The following is an 11,926-nucleotide window of genomic DNA, read 5'->3' as shown; positions in this document are numbered from 1 at the left end:
AGTAACTACGCAAAATTTCGCTTTATCAACCTCATTTTTGACAGTGTAAAAATGTTGTCCTTTCGAATATTAATTAATTTACGTAAAGTCAAGTTTTGTTGATACTATTTTGCAAAAAAATTCTGGAAAAGTTCTATTTTACTTGTATTTTGAATTTTGAATTGAATCCCTGCAAGACTTCCTTTAACAGAATTCTGTTAACGGCTTTACAGAGCTCTGCAAAAGAATTTTGGTTTGTTCCTTTGCTAGTTACATTTAAATATAACTTCACACTCTTAATTTCAGTAGTAGATTACCTTTCTTCAGGCAGACAAAGTTCGCCAGATGGTTGAAATTGTATATCATCTTGTCAGTATAAAGACGACATTATTAATATTAATTAGTTTTCAAGTAAGGCGCGCGTTTGATTGTAAATAGCGATCCTCCAGGTTTATTGTAATTGCAAAGTTCTGTCGTTCGGTTAGTAGTCTACGAAAAATATCTGGACAAATTTTTGTATTTTTATTTTAAAATTTAAGAAAACTTAATTCTTGCGCTTTTCACATTCTTTCGCAGATAATTTCTCATGTACAATTTATCGAGCCTTCCATTTTTAGTTGACGCAAAGTCATATTATGTACTGCTTCTTTATCATACCCTACACCACTTGTGGTATAGAAAAACTTAAAAAAGACGATGGATTAGGCTTGCTGGTCTATCCGTCCGCATGTCTACGCATTGCGCTCGAGCTAGAGTTCGTATTTGATATATTTTAAAAAAATTCGATATACTGCCGTGACTGCAGGAGGAAGCCATTAGAAATGATGTGCACGGGGCTTTTTTTCTTATAAAGGCTGCCTTAAAAAAAAAGCCTTTTGTATGAAAAAGGATTACAATTTTCAAAAGTCTCTCAAGAAAAATCTACGAATAATTTTTAGTATATTTCAATAAATTGATGCGAATAATACGAATGGATGTAATGAGGTAATTTTTTGAACCAATCGTATAACAAGTATTCATGATGAAAATTGTAGAATTGACACAAAAAGCACTATGTTTTCATCACATAGGACTACTTTTCAGAACCTACCACATATAAAGCTTCTAATGGAAACAAAAAAAAAAAATATGGCAGCAAACTTCTTATGAAAATGTGCATTTGAATTGCATCGCTAAAATTTAACTGTGACGAGTATACTCGTAACACACGGCTTATGTGTGTTATCAAAAGAGGTTGTAAAAATTTTATAAGAAAATCCGACAAGGATGGATGAACGGATCATAACGTATATTATAGAAGAACATTTTGTAACCTTTCCATGGCATATAGATCCGTCATAAATAGTTAACTGGTTAATCTAATAGTGCTTTGTGATGAGCATATTTGAAGAAACGTAAGATCTTTGGCAAGAAAATTTCTTCCGCTACATATTAGTTGCGTCAGCTTAATGTTTTGACTCGCTTTCATGAAAAGTATTGCAAAGGAAGGTTTAATTTCTGCTGCTTTTATCTCGAAAATCAATGAGGAATTGGGGAATTAATGGTGTGGTATATACTGGCCACCTCTGGCCTCATTTTGGTATCGTGACTTTGTTAATTTCTAAAATAAAGGGAAACTTTTAACAATAAATCTAAGATTGATTTCAGTATTTTTAACCTGAACTAAATCTTTTATGTTGCCATCGCGAGTTATTTCCATAATCTGACAATAAATAACGATTATCTATGTGCATTTGCATAAACATGCAACCGTAGTCATATTCTTTGTTCACTTAATGATCACTTTTATTGTCCCAATTACCTATATGCCTCACTTAACTATGCTACTGTAACATAAAGAATAAAAAGTTGAGAAATCGAATATCAATAAATTTCTGCTTTTTACAAGCATAATATACATATATATGAAGAAATATGGTTTTTATTTACTTTCATTGATTTCGCCATAATTACGTGAGCTCCAGTTGCTTTTTAAAAATAAAATGTTTAAGTTGTCAAAGGTCGTAATACAATCTACGGCCATAGTTAGTTTGCTGTTTGTTTAGATTTCTAGAATGACGTTTATAAAACGTGTGGAAAACGTAGTCGAAGCACACAACATCAGTCAATTCTTTCTTGTGTACTTTGGATACATGTTATGTGTTATTATTTTTATAAAAAAAGATATGTTTTTTTTTTTTCAATACATTTTAAACGAAATATGGTGATTTCTTTTCAATACTATTTTATGCTATGCATACATGGTACATTTGTATGAAATCCATAGTCTAATTGTGGAAGCTCTTCGAGACTATATAGAAATTCAAACGAATATTTTTATTGCAATACATAAAATGGAAAACTCGAATGCATAGGAAAAACAAATAAGTAAATTATGGTCGGGAAAAGCCGACCATTAAATACCCTACACCACTTTGTTTAACACAATTCTTACTTTAATTATAGAACACAAAAATTATATCTGATATCTATATGAAAGCATACTTTGCATGTGTGTAAATATGGAAAAGAGGTCCCAAAACGCAACCTAATGTAGTACAAGTTTAATCCTTATATGGGACAGGATCCACAAATAGATGTAGATGGGTGAAATTGTGTAGAGCTCATTTTTGTATGAAATTAATATAATATTATCAGCTTCCGTGAAAATCCTTATTAGGGTAGGATCCAAAAAATGGGCCGAGATGTTCCAAATTTGGTATAGTTAATTTTTTTATGTTAAATTACTATTACGATACAATAATGTTCATCAGGATGTATTGAAAATTATACCTTTACGTCGTATGAATATCTGTTATCGTTACGTGTGAGCGAGTATAAAAATTGCCTCAGCTGGCCCAAAGTTTGCATACTAACTTAGAATGGCGAAATATCACTACTTAGCAACTTTTGAAATTTGCAAAATTTTTCCACATAACGAGTTTTCAGAATAGAGAATTATATGGGTAGTGGTCAAAAAAGTGAACCGGCCCGAACCATTTCTTATAGTGTTCGCCCTTGGGTCAGGAGATATCACTGTGCCAAATTTCGTCAAAATATCTCCAAAATTTGCGACCTTTAGCTTGAAAACAAATTTACATGGACAGACGTCAGACGGAAAGACAGGCTTAGATCAATTCAGATTATGATTCTGAGTCGATCGGTAGGTCTGTTTTAACCCCTTCTGCGTGTTATAATTGTTCAAGTGATGTAGGATACAACCATTTGGCAGAGGAGAAAAGATAAATTTTTATATGAAGTATTAAGGAACCCATCTTCCAGTAGCGAAATTAATTGATTTAAATGCCAATAATTTCCCCATTCAAGCTACTCAGCTAATTTGCCATTCATCAGTTAATTTAAAGTATTCACTAGGTAGTGAATTTTCCAAAGATCTCGTCGAATACATTAGAACGCTTTCATGACAGAATAGCTAAAGCGAAAAATCGCAACACGAACTGTATTCAATTTGAAAATAAAAAAAGTATTGAAGACGAAAACCACTTTCGGAACCACTTTGGAACTTGTTTTCATTACTTTCGTTTAAGGCTTTTTTTCTTGTTCAGCTAATCTAATATTGTGCAATTTTTCCACATTTGTTCGGGATAATATTTTTTTAAGATTGACCTCAGGGTGTGCATAATTTTTTCCTGGCTTGGCTGCTATTCACACAAACATCTATTTCTGATTCGTGCAATGTTAATTGAAAGTTTTTCATTCAAGAGGAAGAAACATTTATATCATTTTTATTTTATATTATTTTTACGGCATATGCAACAACAAATAAGCTGGAAACGTAATAATAAATGGAAAGAAATGAAAATTAAAATAATAACAAGTGAAAACGTCGTAGTGTGTAACCACTCACCGTTAAATACCGCAGACCACTTCACTTAATGTAATCACTCATATAGCGACTCTGCAAAATAAGGCGCCTTATATGGTAAGTGGTCGAAAAGTACGATCCTAGTCATTTTCAATAGTATTCGCCCATGGGCTAAAACACTTTGGCACACCTAGTTCCATTAAAATATCTCAAATATTGTGACTTGACCTATAGGTTCAATATAAAAATACAAGATGGACGGCCGGACAGACAGACAGACAGATGAGCTTAAATCGCTTCAGGAAGTGTTTCTGAATTTTTTGTCTAATCGTTTTTGGGGCGTCTTCAGTGCATGTGAATGTACAGAGGATAATAGATTGTCCTAGAGATGATCGGGACGCTAAAGGGAAATCCGTTGGTGTAGCGTGGTGAGACGGTAAGAACGATACCAAAGTAGAGTGGACCCATTAAAGAATTTAATTGGGGAGCAAATGTTTTTTATCTATATTGATTGCTTGTCTTGAAGGCACTTTTGACAACGAGCAACATCTTTAACATTCCAACCAACTTGATGGCTCTTATATGATGATATTGTATTATATAGGTTCGTCCATTTCGGGTGCCATATTTGGCAGCCCTGTTTCAATAACATATGTAAAACAGAATTATCATTCAGGGTATCGTGTATTTAGTGCGATGTTTGGCATTTTACAAAATGGACTGTTTAACAACCGCTGAACGTGTTAAAACAGTGAAAACTTACTATAAAAATCTTGATTCTGTACTATGTACGTTTCGTGCATTTTTCTTCAAGAACGACCCGTTTTTTGAGTGGCGTTTACGTCAACGAGCAAAATTATCGCATCTGCAAAAAATCATTGCACGGTATGGCATTTGGTTTGGTCAATGCGTCAACTCTGATCGCTACAGCCACATGATTACCGATTCCTTTCGACCTAAACTTGAAGATGTGGATATTGGAACTATATGGTTGCAATAGGACGGTGCCACAAGCCGCACAAAAAGGTTTCCCCGGGCGTGTAATTTCATGTTTTGGTGATGTGAACTAACCACAAAAAGACCGTGCGACTTCTCACAGCTGGAGTCTCTTTTTTTTTGTCGAGTTACGCAAAGGATCGAGTTTATGCATATAATTCTAAAACTCTTCACGCTTTGAATACGAATGTCTATCAAGTCTCGGCCGAATTATGAATAATTGCCCCTATTTGCAAACAAGTTATCGCAGGTTACCTATAAGATATCCTGTAGAGAAAATTTGAATGATGTTGTATTCCACAGATATTGGAAAAGTCCAAAGGATATATTGAAAAAAAAATTTAATCCAAATCTTAATCCGAAGTGTGCTTTGTTTATGTTTACTGTCGCAACAACAAAATGGGTGGAATTCAAGGGAAGTCTAAATGAAAGGGCTTATGCGAGGAGGATGCTTTTATTTAAAATCGGATATGGGCATATGAAAAAAAATATAAAAGATAGAAGAAGCATTGTAAGATAACGTAAGTCGTGTCAGACATTGAATAAATTCGTTAAAATTTTTTTTTTAATTTTTCTTGGATTCGATGTGGTGCTGTATTCTAGTGATCGTAAAAAATATTTAATCCAATTAAAGATGAGATCTTAGAACGTCATCTTATCTAGGAAAAAATTGTGAACGATAGGAGAGAACAGTTTCTGGCAAAACTGATACAATTTGCTGTTTATGCAAAGTAGAGGAAACAAAAACACGATGACTTTCTGAAACGTTCAGTGGAGCAAATATTTTTATAATCATTTCATTAAATATGAGCAAAGTGAAACGGGAAGAAGATGAGAAAAAGATATTATTTCTGTCATTATTGTAAAAGTGCATAAAACATATCCATGCGTACGTGCAACAAACGAAGAAAAATATGAACAGATGTTGAAATTTAAATATATGCAGCTGGTCTGTGAGTGTGTTTGGAGAACTTGTAGTTAAAAGAATAACCAAAGGAAGTATGTAATTTTATATTTTCAGCACTTGAACCATAAAATTTAATCAATGAGGGTTTACTTGCAACAACAATCTTCAAAGTTCAAAGAACATTGTAATGCTTTCAGGTCGGATATTAATAACAAAACGAATTTACCCAAAAATCATTTCCCGTAAGTCACTATAAGCATGCGTAGCAATTTTGCTTGGACAAATTTGCCATTGCTTTCGTCATTTTGGCGATATGGAGTCAATGGATAGCATTTGATAACAAATATATTAAGGGTTTGCAAAAATTATGATCATTTTGTGACTTGAAAAAGGCATTTATTGAGAAAAATTGGTTCTGTGTATATTATTTTGGTCAACATGGCGATATCATGTCGAAAGAACTTATCTTGGTTTGCCAACCATCCAGCCATCGATCCTTTTTCGCATTACTTCAACTTTGCGCACTCGCATCCGCCAGCTAAGCATTCGAAATCTTTGCAGTGAAATAGATTATACAATGATCTTGTCTATGCCATAACGGAAAATTATACCTAGAATTCCGACGGGCACGTCCACTATCCGTAACTATAATATAAAAAACTCGAAGAAAGATCCAGGTTGTCTACTTTTTTCGTCCGTTGGTTTAAGGCTATGATCACATTTTTAACAAAAAGTGAAATTTTAGATGATTGGAAAAATTTTGGTCAGTGACTTCTACATATAAACATGATAAAGAAATAGGAAATACCAGTGTAGATAACCGTTGAGTTCGATGGTTTTGACCTTCCTCTACCTAAAACAACAGTTTCCCGTTTAATATAATTGATTTAGTCAGCGCACGCCGACGCTATTCATGGAACGCTTAACATTCTTCTACTTCCAAATTCATTACTTTTGTTGCTTAGTTGAAGAAACTAGCTGCCGAAGCCCACGAAACACGTTCGCAGGGTTATGATGATGCGGCTTCGTCATATTCTAATCGCTGGTTTTGGGTTCAACGGTTTAAAAGTGGTGACACAAATTGACTGAAAATACAATTTTTTGGGCAAGAGTTATCAAAGATACACCGTTGCAGCTCGACCCACCCCCTGCTTACTCACTAGACATGACGCCTCCTGTTTGCAACATATTCAGATCCGTGCAGCATCGCTTGGCTGGCACGCGTGATTCGCAAAATTGAAGAAATGCGAAAATTGCTCGGTTGGTGGATCGCTGCCAAACCAATATAGTTTCTTTCGACCTGATAACGTCCCGTAGGCGAAAATATTGGAAAATGTTGTAAAGAATGATGGAAACTATTTCAATTAATATATATTGTACCAATTTGGCACAACAAAACTTCCAGTAAAAAAGTGATCAATATTTTTGCAAACACCTAATAAGTCAAATAGAGAGAGAGAGGCAGTCTTTACGTTCATCAGTTGACCCAGATCTGATGATGGACAATTTGAAAATGTACACGCAAAAAGCATGTGATGGAAAATTCGATTGAATTTTTTTTTTAAATTTATATATTAAAATATTTCAATAGCAATTAAAGCGAAGCCATTGGAAATATAAAGAATGTTAAAGAGTTCACTACCTAAGCACAGGTAACATTTTGAAGCTAGGAAAGAGAAGGATATCTCACACACCCTGATAACATGATAGTTCAGATTATTGCTTTTAATTTGGTCGGAAGCGTCAGTCTTTCCGCATATATGCCAAGATTCCGTTCATATCTCCGTTTATTTCAGCGAAGATTTTTCAACGAGCCAATCGAGAATTTTTACACAAAATTCCTATATAAATATTCATAAGAAGTTTCAATCGATTCACATGGAGAATTAATTAATTAGAACAACGACATAGAAACGTTAATTGACTGTATAGTTAATGAGATCCGTGACGCATATTTCTGACTGAAGCGTTAATTTATTAACGGACTTGATGTGCTGATGGTATGCAAAAAAAAAAGAATTTCATACATGGTCAAGAAAAACAAATTATTCGCTATGACGTTAGATTCGGAATTTTCTGCAAACATCTACTAACGCTTTATAGAAATTTTAGGTGAATATGATTGTCATTGACTTTGAATATAACGTATTTTCCGTACAAAACTCGTACTAGCAATATTCAGTTCATCTTTACTCTCGGTATTGTCACTTGTATCGTTAATGTGGCCGTTCGTATTACGCGTTTTTCGGGTTGTAAGACGTACCTCAAATTTAAAGACGATTTATTGAAAAAATACTTTAATGTTATTTTTGGACCATAAAACGCAGCCAAATTTGAGTCCATTTTTCTATGCGTGAAGGTGCGTGTAAACTTTGTTGAAGAAGGGTGAAGAGTGTATAAGACTCATCTCAAAGCGGATGTATTGTTTTAATTTCAATTATTATTTATTACGTTGTAGCGGTATAAGTTATTTTGAAAGTACGTTCGGATTGTATATACATACATACGGCCACTTATTATCTATAATAGTAAATAATTGTTAATAATAACGCTAATAATGTTGATGGCGTGCAATTAAGTCAGCAAGATTGTTATAGATACAAACATTTTTTGGTTGAAAATGCAGAAAAAATGAAAACACTTCAAAGCATACTTTGGTTGAAAATGCAGAAAAAATGAAAACACTTCAAAGCGTACTGTAGGTTATAGTAAAAGTTACTAAGAGATTTGTTGAATTATTCATTCGGATTCATGTGTATGATAATCTTCTTAACAATTCCATTGTCAGGGGAGAAAAGGCTTCATTAACAAAGTACACAAGCCAAGGATTGCCTGAAGCGTCAGATAATGAAAACTTTTTTAAAAAGCTCTTTACAAATGCTTTGATTATGTTCGAAGAAATCCACATAAAAAATCTACTAACATTCCGGCCATTGCATAGGTTTGCCAAAAAAGGTGCACAACATGCATAATATGTCGAGGGTGGAAACATTTCACTTGTTTATAGCAGTTTAAAAATGAACAGATGATTATGTTTACAAAAGCATTTATACAAAACGCTACCGAAAGCCAGAAAACTATTTATCTCTCGAGGGAGAAATTCCTATCGCCATGGGATATTAAACATAAATCTGTGAAAAAAATTAAAATATATTTGTTTAACTTACCTCGAAAAATTTGTATTGGAAGATTCTCTGACAGCTGTCGCGCATCCAATAAATTTGCGTGAGCGAGAAAGCAATCAAGATATTAAATTCGATTAATTGCCAAAAACAAAACTGGTTTTATTTCTTCTTGAGTTATGCTTTTTGGAGGCAGCTGCTACAGCAAGAATTTTGCAAGTGGGTGAATCCAGCCAGCAGAGCTTAAGGTGGCGTCGATGCGCAACATTGACCAACAGCTACCACGCCACCACCACCACCACCGCAGACACTCTACTAGGCCAAAGCAACTAGTTTTACTTATAGCTGTTTTGATTAGCTGTTTTAAATGTGTGTGCGTTGTATACAATGATGCAACGAGATACTTTTAATGATGTCTCCTCAGTTTGGCTCTGACTAAGGGAAAATCCAGTTTTCTTTTAAAGCGGTTATAAAATATTTATTATTCATATGTGGCGCATAAAAAATTTTCACTTTTTTATGCGTTAGAAAGCAAAAATATATTATTTAGTTGTTGTAGCTATTTTTATATTGTTTTATGGTATTGTCAAGCACCTTCGAGCACAGTCATAAACACAAAGAGTAGCACCGTAAATGTGATAAATTTCCATTTGTATTTGCGAATCCAACAGTATGCAGCGCAATAACAATAAATACTAAAATTTTTCTCCAATTTCAGACTATAAACAACAAATTCAATGCAATGAGTTGCGATTACACGCTTTTAATCAGGTAGCAGTAAAGCAGACGCTTTTTTTTAGAATTCTTTTAATATTTTGCTTTGTAAGTTAATCGGTTATATATTTTTATGGTTGTTGTTGCTATTTTTGTTTTAAAAACGATATTCTAATAAAATTTGCTAAATTCCTATTGTAAATTTGTATTATTTTTATTTTCATCTATTTACTCATTTTCTTCCGTTCTGATCAAAAAGTTTGAAAGTATTTTGATGTTTGCCCGAATTTACACCGGTTATAGTCATCACCATGCAATGCAGCCAAGTTTAATCAAAACAAAAAAAAATTCAGAAAAAAAAAACAAATAAGTGACAACTAACTCTGTTTAATCCGTAAACCGAGTACTTAACAGCAACAATAAAAACGGGTTGTTTTCATTTTTAATCACCTCACTAAAATTCTTTGTTATTGGCTGTCTCGTCACTGCTGCTTTTATAATTAATTTCATTACCATCGCAACTTGCTTTACGTATACGCGACGCGATACGTCCTTATCAAATCCAAATCAAATTTCAAATAAAAAAAAAAGTAGAAAATGTTTTTATTCATATAAGCAATTTTTCAAAAGTGGTGATTCTCTCTTTCACCGCTTACTGCTCTCTTTGTTTTTCAAATGCGAGTAAAACAAAGTAAATTTTACTCTCAGACGTTGAGTTTTATTCTCAACATCCATAGGCATTTATAAGAAATGCACAGCAAAGTAAAATTTACTCTCAGAAATGTAGAAATATGATTTTATTACTCTCAGTACTTTTTTAGAAATGCAGCAAAGTATATTTTACTCTCAGAAATACAATTTTATTATTCTCTACAATAAAGTAAATTGAACTCTCACAAATTTCATAAAATGAAAGTGCAGCCAAACTTGTGGTCAGGCATATGGTTGCCAAGTTACTATATACATAAATACATAAATATGTAGGTATTAATTTGTAGGTACATTTATATCACATACCAAAAGATTTCGAAGCAAGGTAATCAATTTAAGAATTTATAGTTTTAGTTTGAAACAAATGTAATAGCGATTAGAAAATGAATTTCTTTTAATTAAAGAAAAAATGGTGACACCATAAAAAGCAACTCAATACGGCATTGCCATAAGAAAAGAAATTGAAATTGTTGCTAATGCAAAATTTGCTTTTTTAGATTACATTTCTTAATATATCATTTCTACTGGGTGCAGAGATCGTTAACATGCATTTTGATCGTGCTGTAAGTATTATAAAAAACAATTTTTAATTCTTATTTTCTAAATTTGTACTCGCAAAACCCGAGATGGTAAGAACGTCAAATTCAAAACATTTTGCTTTATCTGCGATTATTAAAACACTGTAACGGAAATTTCAAAAATAGAGATGTTAAAAAGAATTTAAAATATACCGAATTTTAATAAAAAAAAATGCATGATAATGATACAGTTTAGTCTTTCTGCTTGCTACGATGAGGAGCAAACAAATGCAAACAGATGATGAATGCAGCTGCTATATTTTGATGATGCACTCGTAGCTTCTGCTGATTACGATGAAGAACAAAGGAGTGTGGGGCGAGTACAAGTGCTTTACTTGAAATATAATATATAATCTTTTTTATATAAATGTATCAAAAATATAAATTCATCTCCCCTTGTACGTCTCTTGGATAGTTTTATAGAATTTTTATAGGTACCTAAGTACCTCAAAACGTAAGTATTGACTTTATTTCGCTGTTGTCGAGCCTTTTGTAAGAATAGGTATATACAGCCACCTCTTTGTTACTCCAATTTAAAAGAACACGGTTGACGAATAAGAACAAATACATTTTTACACAAATTTTCTATTCTAGCACGAATTTCAAATAAAATTTTTTTTTAATTGCAATTTTGTCAGTCTTACGGAAACTTATTTATACAGTCACAAAATACAATTGACGCAATACCGTGATCAAAAGTTGGTCGGTTTATGCCCAGGCGTCAATAACAGGATTTACAAAAACAAAAAGAAGAGCAGAGGTTGTTAATAACGAAATACTAGACGTATTTGACATATCTACTAATGGTAGCATATATTTGGTCCGCGTGCACGCTTGTTATCATATAGCGATCAATATTTTTATTTCTACTTTCAATTTAAATCCTTTTATGTTGGAGTTGTGGGCGGGATTTTCACTCTACACTAATTTTAATAGAATTTGTAATATAATGTTCATTATTACTTTTTTTAGGCGCTTTTTCGGGAAGTATTTCTGGAGTTTTTCTATTTTACACATGATGCGTGTTTTTTTTACACGATTGTTTACACGGCTTTCTAAGGAAAGTATCTGCTTGCAGGAAGAGACGGAGTGGTTAGCATTAAACTGGAGCCAA

At 33.1% G+C, this 11,926-nt stretch overlaps 1 protein-coding gene across 1 annotated transcript in view; it reads right to left on the bottom strand.

Annotated features, from left to right (window-relative positions):
- LOC119636447 overlaps nucleotides 1-9,663 on the bottom strand; it is a 39,220-nt gene extending 29,557 nt beyond the window's left edge. The window contains exon 1 of the mRNA XM_038031782.1: nucleotides 8,855-9,663. Coding sequence (XP_037887710.1) covers nucleotides 8,855-8,899 — 45 coding nt within the window. The 5' untranslated portion in view covers nucleotides 8,900-9,663. The remainder of the gene's footprint in view (nucleotides 1-8,854) is intronic.
- Between the last annotated feature and the right edge of the window lie 2,263 nt (nucleotides 9,664-11,926).

Source organism: Glossina fuscipes, unplaced genomic scaffold (genome assembly GCF_014805625.2).
Source record: "Glossina fuscipes isolate IAEA_lab_2018 unplaced genomic scaffold, Yale_Gfus_2 28, whole genome shotgun sequence".
Classification (NCBI taxonomy): Eukaryota; Metazoa; Arthropoda; class Insecta; order Diptera; family Glossinidae; genus Glossina; species Glossina fuscipes.
Note: the sequence above shows the minus strand (reverse complement) of the source record. Positions and strands in the feature narration are given on the sequence as shown.